Source organism: Doryrhamphus excisus, linkage group LG2 (assembly GCF_037039965.1).
Source record: "Doryrhamphus excisus strain RoL-2023G ecotype Guam linkage group LG2, RoL_Dexc_Guam_v1.1, whole genome shotgun sequence".
Taxonomy (NCBI): domain Eukaryota; kingdom Metazoa; phylum Chordata; class Actinopteri; order Syngnathiformes; family Syngnathidae; genus Doryrhamphus; species Doryrhamphus excisus.
In genome coordinates this window covers 23,471,335-23,490,909 of record NC_136358.1, presented here as the reverse complement: position 1 = coordinate 23,490,909, position 19,575 = coordinate 23,471,335, and the positions used below count along the sequence as shown (strand labels likewise).

Sequence of the window (19,575 nt, the reverse complement as noted above, 5' to 3'; positions counted from 1 at the left end):
AATCGGACGTCCCTTGTACTGATATTAAAAAAAAACAACTAAAAAATGACTAGCACAACCGCTAATTTTCACTACGACTTTAGCATTAGTACAAAAGAAAGCAATTTTTGTAAAATTAGTTTGCGAACAAATGTTATTTGAATAAAGTTAGCACATAAATTACAGGAAGACAGTTGAAATGTTGGGGGAAAATGTCATACATAATACATACATAATACACTTAGTCACCTATGATGTAACGCTAACAAGAAGGCTGTTTATGTCCGTACGAGTTAGCATATCAACATTAGGGTTGTTAATCTATATGGTGGAAATAAGCAAAGGAAAAATACTGGAATTCAGTATGGTCCTACAAAAAGGATTTGGCTTTATTCCTTCTAGGCACTTGGCAGTAAATTCAACTAAAGTAATGTTTGTCTTTTTTTTTTTTACTATGCACTACTTCTTTATCATTATTTCATTATTTTTGCCATCTTAAAACAGCAACCACTTTCCTCCCACTTTCACATCAGCTATGCAATTCCAATAACAGTGGTTCAGTGGTGGAGTAAAACAATTAAACAATAATTACCGCTGTATAAAATTAAAGTTAAAGTGACACTTTCAACTGTGGAGTTAATGTTTGTTTATATTCCTGTCTGCTGATATGAATGAGCTAGCAAGCTAGGCTAATACAGTAGTGAGGAGTAGAAAACAACTTCTACCTTTTTTACATTTTTGAAAAATTCAGGAAGAAGACAACTGCTAGGGTGTTCTAATGTCACCTGGAGGGGGGGGGGACACTTGTTGCAGGGACGGACATTTTAGAAAGCAGCTGAAGATCCACTGACCTGATTTGCTTGGTTCTTCCCCGGTGTCCGACCAGGAAGTAGACGGGGGGGGGGGGTAGACTTGTCCGTGTTGTTGGAGGGGGGGGGGGGGGGCGTAGACTCCGTGTTGTGGTGTCCCCTTTTTAAGTGGGGGGGGGGTCGCATTTTTGTCGCATGTTTCTTAACACTGCATTCTTTGCAAATGGCGGAAGTTTTGTCGAGCTTCCCGCCATTCTCTGAGAATCCGTAGTGTTTCCAAACATACCATTTAAACATTGCGGGGGGGTTAAATATAGAAATTTCCTCGCTGCTGCTTGCTACGAACGTCCATGCTGTTTTACTAGTAGTTGTATGTGCCTCACGGCTTCCGTCCGTATTCAATATTAAACACCAAATAATGATGGTGCATTCACGGCACCTGGGAACACAATATGGGGTGAAGTTGAACATTAATAAAACGGCGCTTGCATCGGATTTTACCGATACTCACAAACGCATCGAGTCATCAGTTTTTCAATGAAAGCTATCTGGCCCTGTGTGGGAAAAGTGACTGACCCCTAAAGTTAATAAGAAGTTTCTTTGAAAAGCTGCATTTTGTGTTGAGTTGTGTTATGGACTAATATTTACATAAGTTTGATCTGGAATGTATAGAAGCCCGTTTTCTATTATACCAATCGTAAATCAAAATTACGAGATAAGAAAGTTAAAATTACGAGGTAAAAAGATGAAATTTTGAGATAGTCGATCTCATTATTTCCACTTTTTATCTCATTTTGACTTTCTATCTATAACTTTCTCGTTATTTTGACTTTTTATCATAATTTTGACTCTCATAATTTTGATTTTCTATCTCAGAATTTTGACTTTTTATCTCATTATTATGACTTTCTATCTCATAATTTCAACTTAATCTCATTATTTTGGCTTTTAATCATAATTTTGACTCATCATTTTGATTTTCTATCTCATAATTTTGACTTTTTATCTCATGACTTTCTATCTCATAATTTCAACTTTATCTCATTATATCGACTTTTTATCATAATTTTGACTTGGTAGTTCATAATTTCGACTTTCTATTTCAGAATTTTGACTTTCTATCTCATAATTTCAACTTTCTCATTATTTCGGCTTTTTATCATAATTTTGACTCATCATTTTGATTTCCTATCTCAGAATTTTGACTTTTTATCTCATTATTATGACTTTCTATCTCATAATTTCAACTTTCTCATTATTTCGGCTTTTTATCATAATTTTGACTCTCATAATTTCGATTTTCTATCTCATAATTTCGATTTTCTATCTCATAATTTTGGCTTTCCATCTCATAATTTCAACTTTCTCATTATTTCGGCTTTTTATCATAATTTTGACTCTTATAATTTCGATTTTCTATCACAGAATTTTGACTTTCTATCTCATAATTTCAACGTTATCTCATTTCGGCTTTTTATCATAATTTTGACATTTTATTTCATAATTTCGATTTTCTATTTCAGAATTTTGACTTTCTATCTCATTATGACTTTCTATCTCATAATTTCAACTTTCTCATTATTTCTTTTTATCATAATTGACTCTCATAACTTTGATTTCTTATCTCAGAATTTTTACTTTTTATCTCATTATTATGACTTTCTATCTCATAATTTCAACTTTATCTAATTATTTCAGCTTTTTATTTCATAATTTCGACTTTCTATTTCAGAATTTTGACTTTTTATCTCATTATTATGACTTTCCATCTCATAATTTCAACTTTGTCATTATTTCGGCTTTTTATCATAATTTTGACTCTTATAATTTCGATTTTCTATCACAGAATTTTGACTTTCTATCTCATAATTTCAACGTTATCTCATTTCGGCTTTTTATCATAATTTTGACATTTTATTTCATAATTTCGATTTTCTATTTCAGAATTTTGACTTTTTATCTCATGACTTTCTATCTCATCATTTCAACTTTATCTCATTATTTCGATTTTTATCATAATTTTGACTTCTTTCATAATTTCGGCTTTCTGGCTCATAATTTTGACTTTTTATCTCATCATTTCAATTTACCATTGGGATATTTTTTTTCAGCGGCGGAAACGAGCTTCCCTAGGAATGTGTGACAATCATTCAAAAAATAAATCCGGAAGGGTCTTTCCCACACCACGGTACCGTATATATATTTTTGACAGAAGCGCAAATGAAAACAATACAAAGCAAATATTTTTCCAAAGGAATTTTATTTGTAATCCTTGATAGACATACAATTGAATTATTTGCCCCTCATTATTTATGTCTTTAATATGAACATTCTAGTGGATTGCAATTTATACAACATGTTGTACCCCTGCCGATGCGAGGTAGAAAATATATTCCATGGGTTCAGAACAAACGTGTATTTTTTCCCCCTAGGTTTGCGTTACTGTACAAGTGAAGACATGCAGATCAGTCGTGATAGAATTCCTCCGATGACCCATAAGAACCCAACACGAGCGTGAAACACACAAAACCGGTCTGGGTTCTTATGGGTTAACAGAATCCATGTCAACGGTCATCCGTCGCAGCGACCCCCGCAGTTAGGGGATTCTAGCGTGTTGGTTTCATGATCGTTCGATCATCAGTGCAAGCTGGACATGCTTGTAGCAACATCTGTTCGGTGGGCCTTAGCGTGATAATATTTTCCAAATATACATCATGACACTTATTTGCTTTTATAATGCAGCATGGCGGATGTGTGATCAGTGTGGATGAGAAGTCAAACTGTACAGTGCTAGGACAGGCTGCTCATAAGGCCGTCAATAAGCCTCAAGAACCCGAAGAACCCGCCCAGACCGGCAGGTTTGATGCACTTATGTACAAAACATCTACAGTACATCCTCAGTGGGCCGGTCTGTGATCCTCCTGTATTGTCATCGTTTGCATTGAGAGACTGCACATTCTCCAGCAGATATCTGCAGCTGTGTGTCACCTCGCACATAAGACAGAACACAAATCAAGGCCGGGTATTTTTGGCCCACGCCCCGCTAGTTGAGAATCAATGCTCTAAACCACATCTAACCCACCAAAGCTTTTTCTTTGGCTCACCACCGAGGGCAGCATACTGAAAACCGGGGGCCTTAAAATCCGCCCCGATAAAGCAGCAGTAGTAGTAGAAGAAGGGGAACTGCACTTTTTTGGGAATTTTGCCCATCATTCCCAATCCTTATGTGAAACATGAAGACATTTTTTCTTTCTCGTTTCTGTGCATTCTAGATGGCCAGTTAATGTGAGCTAGCAGCTAGGAGACCAAGGTTCAATTCCACCCTCGACCATCTCTGTGTGGCGTTTGCATGTTCTCCCTGTGCATGCGTGGGTTTTCTCCGACATTCCAAAAACATGCTAGGTTAATTAATTGGCCACTCCAAATTGTCCATAGGTATGAATGTGAGTGTGAATGGTTGTTTGTCTATACGTATGTGCCCTGTGATTGGCTGGCCACCAGTCCAGGGTGTACCCCGCCTCTCACCCGAAGACAGCTGGGATAGGTTCCAGCACCCCCCCAAGACCCTCGTGAGGATAAGCGGTATAAATAAAGTTACTTTTTCATGTTAGGTTTTATGATGCTTATTGTTAGCATGTTAGCATTAAAAGTATTTTCGCAAGGTACAATACTAGGTGTTAGCATGTTAAAAGTTGGCATTGTTAGCATTTTGGGGATTTTGAAAGATATAAAAAACAAAGTAACTTCCTGTTACTGTTAGCTAGCTCATATTAACTCATTTTCTGATGTTATATATCACATAAGCATTGGGAATGATAGGCAAAATTCCCCAAAAAGTGCAGTTCCCCTAGAAACAAATATGTCGCCATCATTCCCAAAATGAAAATTAGACTTTTAAGAGTCTAAGTAGGAGAAAAGTGCTAGCAATATCCTGGTGACGTACATACGATGACATTACAGGAAAGGTGCAAACTGGTGTGAGCATTGAGTGAGAGTATTTCATATTGTGTCACAGATTATATATTGAAGGGGGGGGGGGTAACGGACAAAGCCACACTATTCTTTCCCCTGACAAACACATTTTGTATACAAATGACCGTATGTGTGTGTTTAGTGGGTCTGCATACGTCAACAATTCAGCAGTGAACACGCAAATACACACGTACATAAAAGTCCACAACGCACAATCCAGAAGGTGTTTTTCTCCTCGAGCACCATTGCCCTACCTTTTCATTTTGCTTTGGATTCAGTAAGTGATGTTCAACCAGGTGATGTGTGGTGGAAGGGTTGGCGTAGCGATATTTACCTCACTGCACCCCCCCCCCCCTTTTCCGTGTTCCTCTCTGTTCTCCGACCGGCAAGCAGGAAAAAACGGGGTGCCGGGGCGTCCCCGCCCGCCGCACCCCCCAAACTCCCTCAGTCCACGTACATGGGCGAGATAGGCGAGGCGGGGATCTGATCCAGGATGCGGCAGACGTAACTGGCGACATCCACAAAGCGCTCCTCGTACATGAGAATGAAGGGATGTTTCTGTGGGAGACCAGAGGAAGAAGATAGCACTTTAGCCTGTGCAGTATTCCATATTCTTCAGAATGTAGTATTATTTATACACATAGTAAGAAAACCTTTTCACACGCAGAATCTGTCATTTTGTGGTGATTAAAAAGTCCCATTTTATCCAAATATTGGATTGAATGTGATTTAGTCCCAGGTGTTCATACTGTCTGAATACTCATCAAATGAAGTATTATTTATACACAGAGTAAGAAAACCTTTTCACACGCAGAATCTGTCATTTTATGGTTGTTAAAAAGTCCCATTTCATCCAAATGTTGGATTGAATGTGATTTAGTCCCAGGTGTTCATACTGTCTGAATACTCATCAAATGAAGTATTATTTATACACAGAGTAAGAAAACCTTTTCACACGCAGAATCTGTCATTTTATGGTTGTTAAAAAGTCCCATTTCATCCAAATGTTGGATTGAATGTGATTTAGTCCCAGATGTTCATACTGTCTGAATACTCATCAGAATGTAGTATTTTTTTATACACGTAGTATGAAAACCTTTTCACACGCAGAATCTGTCATTTTGTGGTTATTAAAAAGTCCCATTTTATCCAAATGCTGGATTTAATGTGATTCAGTCTCAGGAGTTCATATTGTCTGAATACTCATCGGAAAGTAGTATTATTTATACACATAGTAAGAAAACCTTTTCACACGCAGAATCTGTCATTTTGTGGTGATTAAAAAGTCCCATTTTATCCAAATGTTGGATTGAATGTGATTTAGTCTCAGGTGTTCATACTGTCTGAATACTCATCAGAATGTAGTATTATTTATACACATAGTAAGAAAACCTTTTCACATGCAGAATCTGTCATTTTGTGGTTTTGTGGGCAACTGGTTATGTGGGGGGGTTGCAGGGGGTGGGAGGGCGGGGCATCCCTCATGACTGAAGGCTCGAAACAGAAGTAAAGATTCATGACATTTGGAGAAACATTAGTCAAGAACTTACCAGCAGCTCTTTGTACTTTGGCCTTTTGGATTCATCCTTTGTAAGGCTGGGAGAGAACAGTGGAAGATTAAAATTGTTTGGAATGGAAAGCAAGGAGATGCCAATCATAAACCCTACCCCCTCCCAACCCCACCCCCATACCATGCCGCTTACCAGAAGTTAACAAAATTGATGAACTTGGGGGAGAACTGCCTCTCCTCGGAGTTGCTGAGCTGAGGAGGTTCTCCTTTCACCACTTGTGTCAGCTGATCGAAAACGCTGTTCCACTTGGGGTACGGGAACCTTCCGGTGGCCAGCTCGTACTGGAAGCACAGCACAAACCAGACGGCTGCTACACACCGTAGCAGCAGCACTGTGTGGTATAAAAAAGATAAGATTCCTACCACGGTGATTCCCAGGCTCCACACATCAGATCGGACATCATAACCTTGTCTAGAGGCACTGGGGTCTATCCTTTCAGGCTGAAAGAGACAAGATGTTGCTTTAAATGGGGGATTGGACCTAGAATGGATATTTGATTTTCATGACTGGACTTACTGCCATGTAGGGTCTGCACCCGGCATCTCTGGTCTTGGCTATGGAGTCCACAAGCTGGCCGCTGATCCCAAAATCACACAACTTGATGTTACCCTTTCGGTCCATAAGAATGTTGGAAGGTTTGATGTCTGGGACGGGAAAGGGAAGTTCAGACCCCCAATGGCAGGGCACATCAAGAAAGACAATCCTAACAGTGGCCGGAACATCGGGATTCCCGAGTGGACAATCCAACCCAGGGGGCACATCGAGACAGACAATCACCAATCAGTCGCCAATGAATCTAACAATGGCCGGAACATCGGGATTCCCGAGCGGAAAATCCAACCCAGGGGGCACATCGAGACAGACAATCACAAATCACTCGCCAATGAACCTAACAGTGGCCGGAACATCGGGATTCCCGAGCGGAAAATCCAACCCAGGGGGCACATCGAGACAGACAATCACCAATCACTCGCCAATTAACCTAACAGTGGCCGGAACATCGGGATTCCCGAGCGGAAAATCCAACCCAGGGGGCACATCGAGACAGACAATCACCAATCAGTCGCCAATGAACCTAACAGTGGCTGGAACATCGGGATTCCCGAGCGGAAAATCCAACCCAGAGGGCACATCGAGACAGACAATCACCAATCACTCACCAATGAACCTAACAGTGGCCGGAACATCGGGATTCCCGAGCGGAAAATCCAACCCAGGGGGCACATCGAGACAGAATCACCAATCACTCGCCAATGAACCTAACAGTGGCCGGAACATCGGGATTCCCGAGCGGAAAATCCAACCCAGGGGGCACATCGAGACAGACAATCACCAATGAACCTAACAGTGGCCGGAACATCGGGATTCCCGAGCGGAAAATCCAACCCAGGGGGCACATCGAGACAGACAATCAACAATCAGTCGCCAATTAATCTAACAACGGCTGGAACATCAGGATTCCCGAACGGAAAATCCAACCCAGAGGGCACATCGAGACAGACAATCACCAATCACTCGCCAAAGAACCTAACAGTGGCCGGAACATCGGGATTCCCAAGCGGACAATCCAACCCAGGGGGCACATCGAGACAGACAATCACCAATCAGTCGCCAATGAATCTAACAATGGCCGGAACATCGGGATTCCCGAGCGGAAAATCCAACCCAGGGGGCACATCGAGACAGACAATCACCAATCACTCGGCAATGAACCTAACAGTGGCCGAAACATCGGGATTCCCGAGCGGAAAATCCAACCCAGGGGGCACATCGAGACAGACAATCAACAATCAGTCGCCAATTAATCTAACAACGGCCGGAACATCGAGATTCCATAGCGGAAAATCCAACCCAGGGGGCACATCGAGACAGACAATCACCAATCACTGGCCAATGAACCTAACAGAGACCACTGAAATTCAATCCAATTTCCTTCCGAACTGAAAACTTTGGCGAGTTTTCAGGACTGGTAAGGCTTTAGAGGCGGGGCTCAAACAACAACAACAACAACAACAAAAACTCAACTCTGAAACCCCTACATCGCCACTTCCTGTCCATATGTCTGGAACACATTTATTGCAACACACATGAGTCCAAGTCTTATTTTCTGTGATTATATCGGATTGTACATTTGACTATAGGGGTGTTATTTCACATCTAAAGAGCTCTAATAATATTTAATATCATATGGCGCTAAACTAAACTATGAATATATGAACGGTTTATCAAATTGTCAGCCTCACAGTTGACCAATGACGTTTAAACTCACCTCTGTGGATGATTTTCAAGTTTTCTTTTAAGTGGTTCAGTGCTTTGACCGTCTGGTGAAAAAGAACACGAGTCAACGGTTGGTTCTGATCATTGAAGAGGAGGAAATAAAGATCAAGTGTACTCACCGCTAACGTTATTTTGCCTAATATTTCCTCTGGAATTACATCATCTAATGCACAATATACATATTTATAAAATTTGTCTAAAGAGGTAGACATAAGCTCCATACAGATCCAACAGTCCCCCTGGAAACACAAAGAGGTCATAGTTGGATCCAACATCAAGTGTACAGAATTCCGACCATTGGTTGACATTGGAAAAACCTAATGAGATGTGTTAAAGTTCAGGTGGGACATACCTCTCGGAAGAGAGCCCCGTAGAACTGAACGATGTACGGACAATCGCTACTCCGCATCACCACGTCGAGATCCATCAGCAGTTGCTTTTGTTCCTTTTCATCCACAGTGGAACGAATTCTCTACAGGCGGGAAAGAGTAAATCATTTATGATCAGGTGGAATCTAGTTCTCCGACATCCTGTGGTACTTTCAAACATGATTTCTCCAACCCTGGTGACCTACAACTAGAAGAAACGTCAGGTCCTCAAAAGTCCCTTATCGCTATCTAGGTGACCTTCTACTTCATTTCCAACATTGCATCCACCAGGTAAAGAAGTCACCTTGACTGCCATGATCTGGCCTGTGGGTTTGTGGACCATCTTGTTGACCGAGCCGTACGCCCCACGGCCGATCTCACCGAGGTCCCTCAAATCCTCCGCAGTGAAGTCGCAGTGCTGCTCAGGCGAGATCTTAAGCTTCCCCGACGACTCGATGCTGTGCGTCCTCAGTCGCTCTCTTGGCGATCGTGATGGTGCGACATAAAAAAATGTGAGATATTTAAAATCACAAATATCACAAAAATCACAAATACTTCAACTTGCTGATATAGTTCATGTTCAAACGCTTCAAACGCTGGAAGCCATCAGGATTCAGGACTGTCAAAATGAGCTTAGGTGGTGTTGAAGGAGACAAGACCTTTGAAGATGTTTTTCGTTCTTAAAGTGCTTCTTTCGCTTTTCTAACCTATAAACGTCGTTAGAAGGTTGTATTCCGGTGTTAAATGATGGCAAAGTTTCAGATAACGAGGTTATCTGAGATGGCTCAAAACGCTCGGTTTCAGAGGGCGTTGTAAAACCGAATGGTTTGTGATGTCACACCATTCCTTATATGGGCCCTCCCCCAAGCTCTGTGTTTACGCTGTTAGCAATGGCTCCCAGGAAGTGTTTCTTCGGGTGTAAGGGAAAGATATATTTGTTTACAATTCCAAACGACGTCACCATCAGGCGGAAGTGGTTGGAGTTCCCGATTCCCTTCACACTGGACTGTTTAGTGGACTAATTTATCGCTCCCTGGTTCTACCTTATGTTACTTATTGTGTGGAAATATGGGCTAATAACTATAAAAGCAATCTTCACTTGCTAAATGGACAGCAAAAAAGGTCAGTAAGGATAATTCATAATGCCGCCTACAGAGAACTACGTTAAAAAGCCATAGCATTTCAGTATGTGGAATCAAACTATGGAATGGATTGAGTAAGGACCTCAAACAATGCACAACGATGAGCCAATTCAAGAAACAATACAAGCAGTTGATGTTTGCTAAATACAAGGATGAAGAGTCTTGAACCAGTCATGATGTGCTATATATATCACTATATTGACACTTACTATGGTACCCATTATGGCATTGGATGCTCATATCACCTCATACTTCGGTACATTATTAAAAAAATATTTAAAAAAAAACCTTAAACTGTATTATGGAAAGCAGGGAGTGAACAAATGTAACAGTTACTGATTGTAAAAGTACCAGATGGAGGGGTAGGATTTAATAAGCTTTGCTTCTTCCTACTCCTTTTGAACATGTGGAACTGTGAACTGATTATGGGATGCATTCAATTGTAATCTGATGCATGTTCAAATGAAATTAAACCATTATCAAAATATTTAAAACAAGGTGGCATTGGTCTGTGTTGTCTTCATGCCTTAGTAAAGAGCCAGATTGGAGCACCGGGACACCAACATAATGTGGGGGGACTCCTTCTTTCAACATTTTATTTTTATTTTAGGGCGGTTTTAGTTTTTTTCATGCTAAGGTCTTGAACTTCTGATCATCTGATAAACCTCCCATTTCATTTAATGATTGTTTGCAATGAATCGTTTAAATTTTGTCTCATTCCTCCGCTGCTTCCTTTTGCATTTGGAGAAGTGCAAAAAAAGGATGAATCCAACATGACAGCTGTTACTCACATGTGAGGGTTCTGGAAGGAGGGCGCCGTTGGATTGAGTGGGAGCCGAGGCGCTGGCTTCACGGGGGGGTTGGCGAAATTCAATTTCAACGCTTTACGTTTACCTGGCAGAACAAACATGCACATTACACATCATGCATTGCAAAACATAGGAACAAGTGTGAGGCAATGCAACATAATACCATGTTCACCATAATAATAACTCCATTACGTAGAAACGTGCAATTTTGGGAAAATCATGCACCCTAACATGCTAAAACATTCAAAATCCCAAAAATGCTAACAATGCTAACTTTTAACATGCTAAGACTTAATATTGTACCTTGCGAAAATATTTTTAATGCTAACATGCTAACAATAAGCATCATAAAACCTAACATGCTACTTAAGTTTATATCTTTCAAAATCCCAAAAATGCTAACAATGCCAACTTTTAACATGCTAACACCTAGTATTGTACCGTGCGAAAATACTTTTAATGCTAGCATGCTAACAATAAGCATCATAAAACCTAACATGAAAAAGTAACTTCATTCATTCATTTTCTACCGCTTATCCTCACAAGGGTCGCGGGGGTTGCTGGAGCCTATCCCAGCTGTCTTCGGGCGAGAGGCGGGGTACACCCTGGACTGGTGGCCAGCCAATCACAGGGCACATATAGACAAACAACCATTCACACTCACATTCATACCTATGGACAATTTGGAGTCACCAATTAACTTAGCATGTTTTTGGAATGTGGGAAGAAACCGGAGTACCCCACCTCACGCCCGAAGACAGCTGGGATAGACTCCAGCATCCCCCACGACCCTCGTGAGGATAAGCGGTATAAATAAAAGTTACTTTTTCATGTTTGGTTTTATGATGCTTATTGTTAGCATGTTAGCATTAAAAGTATTTTCGCAAGGTACATGTTAGCATGTTAAAAGTTGGCATTGTTAGCATTTTTGGGATTTTGAAAGATATAAAAAACAAGCTGCACTTAGCACACCCCTGGTTTAACTCAATGGAACGTATCTATACAATAGTGTCCTGGTTAACAACCGCCTCGGTTAGCGCATGCTGTGGTTAACAACCAAAATTTGGGTTCAAATTGTACCTTGCTTGTTTAGCACGGTATATCTGACCTTGTGTATGAAACACATACTAATTTCCACCAGCAAAGCCCAGTAAGATAAACGGGAATACCTGGTTCATTTTGACACCTCCAGCAGCTGTTGATATCTGTAGGGGTTAGATGGCAAAGCATTTCATACAGCACATGTACCACACAAAACAAGAATGCAAACGACACATGAATACTGAATACTTCATCATAGTGATGCAAGACTGGAAATGGAATTCAGTCAAAAAATAATGGAATGTACAAAAGCAACAATATACAAATTCCCTGATTCAATTGTAAGCAGTTGATTAGCATTTCAAGGGAATTAGCATAACTTTATTATTCCAGACTTTAAATGCAGGCCTAGCTAGTTCACTGCTGCTTTCAAACAGGACGAGACACGTCAGTGTGTTTGGTTCTATATTCGTTATTATAGGCACGTTAAACGTTTCATATTTTGTCAGTCTTGTGGGAATTATGATGAAAACTCAAAACGATGAAAAATGCTAATCTCCGCAGTGACATACAGGCCTGACGATGAGGCTACTTGCATCTTTGCTAACCTGCTAGCATTGGAGTTGCTTCTATGTCAAGCTAGCTAAACGAAGCTACACTGCGCAAGCGGAAACTGTGAAATACACACTTCAATATAAAAGCCTACGCTTACAGTATCAATACTTTGATCGGATTTTGGTTAACAAAATTAGTTTGGCATTGATATTTGTTACAAGCTGATTAATAACTCTAAGAAGGTATGAAGTGGCATGCTATTAAAGTCGGGAACAACCGCACATGCAGAATTTGGGATTTTATTTTGAAAGCTCTCACTAAACAGTCCAATGCAACCTATAGAATTTACACGACTTCCTACTTTCTGGGCTCTACAACGCTACATTTTCCCTAAAAGTCAAATGTTGAGGTGTAAAAAGCGATTCAATGCCGTCATGGCGTACCTTGCATACTGCTGCTGTGTGTCTGCTGGTGGAGGTGGTGCGACGTGGATCCTACGATGCTGAAGCTGTTGCTGGAGCTGGACGAGTTGCTATCAGGACTGGGAGTCGCCATTGTTGTGTTGACTTCCGGCAGCAGCGCTCAGGCTGCAATGCAGATAACTCGAACTTGGGCTTCTCGCCGCCTCCACACGGGACAAGACGGGACACTGGCGGGACAAGGCGGGACACTGCGCCACTTCAGCGTTGCAGACGACGCTGCCTTCACGTACCGGCGGACAAACGAAATGTACATAGAAACGTTTACGTCTTTACCAAAGAAAATGAACAATGCGAAACATACCGCATAAAAATATATTATATTTTTAAATAGCCATGCATATCCGCATTACATTGCTGGAAATGTTGTTTTATTAAGTATTCCTTATAAGCGGTAGAAAATGAATGAATGAAGTATTAAGCAAATTCTGCCAACTACTTGACATTTAACGATCTTTGTAGGGATGCACAACCGCACTGCATCACTCATTTTACATTTTACAGCTAAATACATTTAAAAATCCAACTAAATCAATATAAATCCTAACTAAAAACGATAAAAACTAAATAAAAAAATACAAATAAATAGAAATAAAACAAAATGTAATTAAAAGAAGCTTTTTGTAGAAAGCATATTTTTGTATTTAATTAAAAAAAATAAAAATATGAAAAAGTATAGCGTACAAATATTACAATTAGCGAGAATATTTATATGGACATTTCTTTATAATATATACATATTTTATGATTTGCATGTCATGTACTGCACATATACATGTAGTACATGTGCATGTATCGCCTCTCATCCTTGACTTCAAAGCCATATTTTATATATAACATATCCCTTATTGTCCACAAGCACCAATGCAACAACTGTTGATCCCAATATATTTATTTCACAGTCAACGATAGACATTTCCGATGTCAGTGAACTGAGCAGATTGTGTTACCCATAAACAGTAAATAATATAAACAAACCTGCTATTGACAAAATAAAGTACATTGCAGGGGTATAACTGGTATACATGATATTCATGATTTACTAGAAAGTGCAATTTTTTCCTAATACAGTATTTCTTTGACACGACGCTCGTGTCATTTTCGACTTAAAGTCCGCCTTCATGACAGTGCAGAATAATAATGTACGTGCAAAGTTTAACAAAGCTATTTCTTCTATTATTCATCATTCTTGTCATCAAACCTGACGCCCAAGCAGCGAGACACAACAAAGAAACATTTACAGAGGATGATTCCATATCATCTTAAGGCGGGATTAAAGTGGAGTATCATAAATACTTTAAAAGAGGGCTATGCAGCATTATTTATATAATATATCACATAAGGCAACTGGTAAACATTTCCTCTAATCTTTGGTTGTCAGCCTCGTGACCAAACGGCAATTAAGGAAATAAAAGTTCTATATCCGAAACCCTCCCGGTTCCTTTTAAAACCATCCTGTCCTCATAGACGGAGACGGTGCCAAAGGCGTTGTTGCCAGGCGGGGTCTCGATGACCGCCTCCAGTGTCAAGTGGTGGACCCCCGTGCTTTCATCCCAGTAGTACCCGCCGTCGTGGTCGTGTCCCGCAATGAAGCACACGACGCTGCTGTGGCGCTGGATGATGGACAGGAGCTCCTCAAAGTTCCAGGCCAAGCAGATGGGGGTTGTGGAGCACGGGTGGACTGGGAGGTGACCTGAAAAGTGGGAAAACACATTTTTGAACTGATTTTGGAAGTCGGGCCCCTTAAGAAGATACAGACGTGGATTAAATTGTTGGTACCCGTCTGTGACAGAAAGAAAAAAAAAACACAATGGTCGCTGAAATAACTCGAAAGTGACAAAAGTAATAATAAAAATATGTACTCTCGCATAGCCGGGAGCACTTCCTGTCCTGCGAGATGAAGCCCCATGAGGCTTTGAACCATTTCAGTCAACTGGTTGGAGAATGGATCAATTTCTTGAAGCTTCATGTGCACACGACACCACCTGCTGGCCTTGGATACAATTACAGGCGGATGTATCTTCATGTGTGATGCATTGAATGTTGATCTATTTTGCTGGAGCCTATCCCAGCTGTCTTCTGGGCGTGAGAGGCGGGGTACACCCTGGACTGGTGGCCAGCCAATCACAGGGCACATATAGGCAAACAACCATTCACACTCATATTCATACCTATGGACAATTTGGAGTGGCTAATTAACCTAGCATGTTTTTGGAATGTGGGAGGAAACCGGAGTACCCACAGAAAACCCACGCATGCACGGGGAGAACATGCAAACTCCACACAGAGATGGCCGAGGGTGGAATTGAACCCTGGTCTCCTAGCTGTGAGGTCTGCGCGCTAACCACTCGCCCGCTGTGCAGCCTGGAAATGATTATGTGCTACAAAAAAATTGTATAACCAAGTGTAAGATAAAATATACAGTCGCCAATTAACCTAGCATGTTTTTGGAATGTGGGAGGAAACCGGAGTACCTGGGGGAGGGGGGGTACTTTCTTTTTAGAGTTGGGACACCATGGAAAGATTCCGGTCTGATAATCATTTAATCCATCCATTTTCTATACCGCTTATCCTCACTAGGGTTGCAGGTATGCTGGAGCCTATCCCAGCTGTTTTTGGACTAGAGAGGCGGGGTACACCCTGGACTGGTGGCCAGCCAATCACAGGGCACATATAGACAAACAACCATTCACACTCACATTCATACCTATGGACAATTTGGAGTCGCCAATTAACCTAGCATGAGAACATGCAAACTCCACACAGAGGTGGCCGAGGGTGGAATTGAACTCGGGTCTCCTAGCTGCGAGTTTGCGCACTAACCACTCGACCACCGTGCAGCCCAATAATAATTAATCCTCTTGTTTTCTTGTGGCTGATAAAAACGTGTGATCTTTCATTTGCACAATGAACATAAGTTGTGTTAGTAATACTGTAATATATTAATATTATAATGTAGTACTATCAACCTTACCATGGATAGGTGAGGGTCCAGTTTCATCTTTATGTTCGTGAAAGACACGTTAATGCCTGAACATGGATGAGGTTTGAAGTGTCCGGTAGAGCTGCAACAATTAATCGATGATTTGATGATTAATCGATTATCCAATTAATCGAGAACTATTTCGGGAATGGATTGAATCGTTCTGTAAATATTGACTACCGATGCCATCGTTTCAAATGTGACTATTTTTGAACTTCCTTAGTCATCCTGGCGATATATATCGTGTTGTGTTTTATCGCTTGTTCATGCGTTTTACGACGCCGTGCGAGTTCGGAGTGAAACAAGGACACGAGGCGCGTTTAAACAGGTGTTACTTACTGACAATAGACACCTTCTCCTGTTCCTTGTCAGCCGAGGACAGGACACGATTGAGCCAGTCCAGCTGGGTCACGCTGAAGCCACCGTTGAACTTTGTGAACCTCTGCTCCAGGCTGTCAAATTCCACTGAGACAAGGAAAGAAAATGCCTCCATTATTTGTTTTGCTGAGTAACCAAACTGTTCTAATGGATTATATGTGAAATAAACTAAAGAAGGGTAGTAAGGATAATTCATAATGCCGCCTACCAAAGTGTTTCTTCAGGTGTAAGGAAAGATACATTTGTTTACAATTCCAAACAACGCCACCATCAGGCGGAAGTGGTCGGAGTTCCTGATTCCCTACCAGCAAAAGACATTTCACGGCATTTCACACTGGACTGTTTAGTGGACTAGTTTATTGCTCTCTGGTTCTACCATATCTTACTTATTGTGTGGAAATATGGGCTAATAACTATAAAAGCAATCTTCACTCGCTAAATGTACTGCAAAAAATGTCAGTAAGGATAATTCATAATGCCGCCTACAGAGAACATACTAACTCCTTATTTCTAAAATCACAAATACACAAAAACTTGCTGATGTAGTTCATCTTCAAACAGCTAAAATAATGCATAAGGCTAAAAATAACCAATTAGCTAAAAATGTCATCCAATACTTCTCTACAAGAGAGGAGAAATATGATCTCAGGGAAGAAGTACATTTGAAACACTTCTATGCTAGGACTACGTTAAAAAGCCATAGCATTTCAGTATGTGGAATCAAACTATGGAATGGATTGAGTAAGGACCTCAAACAATGCACAACGATGAGCCAATTCAAGAAACAATACAAGCAGTTGATGTTTGCTAAATACAAGGATGAAGAGTCTTGAACCAGTCATGATGTGCTATATATATCACTATATTGACACTTACTATGGTACCCATTATGGCATTGGATGCTCATATCACCTCCTACTTCGGTACGTGGCAAAAATTAAAAAAATAAAAAATTAAAATAATAAAAATGCATAAAATAAATTTAAATAAATAAATACAATTAAATACAATAAAATAATAAAATATAAAAATAATAATAAAAAATAAAAAATCTGTAGACTATATTAGGAAAGCAGGAAGTGAACAAATGTAACTGATTGTAAAAGTACCAGATGGAGGGGTAGGATTTAATAAGCTTTGCTTCTTCCTACTCCTTTTGGACATGTGGAACTGTGAACTGATTATGGGATGCACTCAATTGTAATCTGATGCATGTTCAAATGAAATTAAACCATTACCATTAGCATATTAAAGCTGACGTATTGATACAGAGACACTACCAGTAAATCTACCAGCAATTAAACCAACTATTGATTCATGATTGACAACAAATTCCTGAGTACCAAAAGTACGCTAATGGCATTCCGACACTGAAATGAAGCAAAATGAGGTATCGTTACAAAGTACGCCCGCGGATGGATCGGTGCTGATTTCTTTGATAATGGACCAAGTACACTCCCATGGGGTACGCCAACAGATATAGGTAATGGTAAAGAAAAATTCATTTGTTCATTTTCTACCGCTTATCGTCACGAGGGTCGCGGGGGGTGCTGGAGCCTACCCCAGCTGTCTTTGGGCAATAGGCGGGGTACACCCTGGACTGGTGGCCAGCCAATCACAGCGCACATATAGACAAACAACCATTCACACTCACATTCATACCTATGGACAATTTGGAGTGGCCAATTAACCTAGCATGTTTTTGGAATGTGGGAGGAAACCAGAGTACCCGGAGAAAACCCACGCATGCACGGGGAGAACATGCAAACGCCACACAGAGATGGCAGAGGGTGGAATTGAACCCTGGTGTCTTAGCTGTGAGGTCTGCACGCTAACCACTTTAACACCGTGCAGCCCTCATGAGATTTAATGGTTAACCAAACTTCACTCCTTGGGGTAGTTTTCCATGCTGAAGTCACATAAACTGTCACATTTTCAATATTCTAAGATTTTTATCATTTTTTGGTCCCAAAATCTCAGGTCTCCCTGAACCGATTTTTTCAAGATTTCCAGACTTTGTTCTCTGGTGTCTAAAAGTGGTTTACCCGGGGGGCAGTTGAGGTCCTCGTTGTTGTTGTGTTGTTTTATGAAAGTGAAAGCACTTTGGTACCGCAGACTGTCCTCCTCCACGCCCAGCAAGCTGACGTCGTAGGCGTCCAATACGACAAAGGTGAATCCGGGGAAGGGGCTAAAGCTGTAGGCGTAGATGTCTCCGCCGGCCCTCCCGTCGGCGAGAACGGCGCTGTTTAGCCGAGACTTCAACAACTCGCTTCTTGTAAAGTTATAGAGCTCATGGTTTCCCCACACATGATGCACGTCCATGGAGTCGAGGCTGAACTCTTCCAGGACCCGATCTAGCGCCCCGGAAGAGGCGCCGTGATCCTTGTTAAAGCCGTCAATGATGTCTCCCAACTGGAGAATGAAGTTCGGGGGGGTCGCCGACTGAGACCAAGTCTCCCGGGCTTCTTTGAGCAGTTGAAGGCTGTTCCGGTAGAACCGCCTTCTTGTCTGCGTGAAATTCAAGCCGTCGTCGATGTCAGCGTACTGGATGTCAGCTATCACCCCGAATGTAAACAACGGCCCTTGCTCACGGAAGTCGTCCATTCTCAGCTTCTTCGCTTATGTGACGGAGGATGTGGCTCTTCTTCTTTGCTTTAATGGCCGACGGACGATGAGAGCTTCTTATTGTGATTCGCTTTAATGGCGGACGGTGATATGGCGGTTCCTCTTCTTGTTATAATGGCGGCCCGCGACAGTAATCACCGGTTGTTAAACTTCACCTGTCATACGTCAGGCAGCTTCATTGTAAAGCTGTCACTTGTCCTCAATGATTGCCAAGAGACCGTACAATGTCTACAGCTGTTTCCGGTTTTTACCTTCAAAATAATTCAACTTGTGCTAACACAATATTTACAAAGGACACTTTAGGAGTATTTAAATCCATATAATACTTTCAGGTAGGCATAACCACAATTTTCTATGTAGAACACGTACGCGACAATATAAGTAATAATGTTTTAACTATTGAACGGTTTTTCCATATTGGACTTCCGTTGGTGCAACCGGAAGTGCTACACAAGTGCTGCGTGGCGCCCTTTAATGGTCAACTAGCATAGCATGGATAAAAAAGCCAGGTAAGACAACTGACGCTGAACTAACATAACATTTAACATTAATATCAGTTTAAGGGATAAAAGGGCCACAAAAATACT

At 41.0% G+C, this 19,575-nt stretch overlaps 2 protein-coding genes across 2 annotated transcripts; both read right to left on the bottom strand.

Moving 5' to 3' along the window:
• Positions 1-3,029: 3,029 nt before the first annotated feature.
• Positions 3,030-13,199, bottom strand: map2k4b (mitogen-activated protein kinase kinase 4b). Its single transcript, XM_058062208.2, has 12 exons — positions 12,967-13,199; positions 12,097-12,132; positions 10,910-11,012; positions 9,281-9,455; positions 8,961-9,080; positions 8,728-8,847; positions 8,601-8,652; positions 6,848-6,975; positions 6,694-6,771; positions 6,464-6,612; positions 6,311-6,356; positions 3,030-5,318 (listed from the first exon to the last, which is right to left on the bottom strand). The coding sequence occupies exons 1-12, from the start codon at positions 13,076-13,078 to the stop codon at positions 5,205-5,207; spliced, it is 1,233 nt and encodes a 410-aa protein (XP_057918191.1). The 5' UTR covers positions 13,079-13,199; the 3' UTR covers positions 3,030-5,204.
• A 372-nt stretch (positions 13,200-13,571) lies between these two features.
• adprm (ADP-ribose/CDP-alcohol diphosphatase, manganese-dependent) lies at positions 13,572-19,264 on the bottom strand. The gene is made up of 3 exons (XM_058061608.2): positions 18,409-19,264; positions 16,325-16,450; positions 13,572-14,695 (listed from the first exon to the last, which is right to left on the bottom strand). The coding sequence occupies exons 1-3, from the start codon at positions 18,965-18,967 to the stop codon at positions 14,403-14,405; spliced, it is 978 nt and encodes a 325-aa protein (XP_057917591.2). The 5' UTR covers positions 18,968-19,264; the 3' UTR covers positions 13,572-14,402.
• Positions 19,265-19,575: the final 311 nt, after the last annotated feature.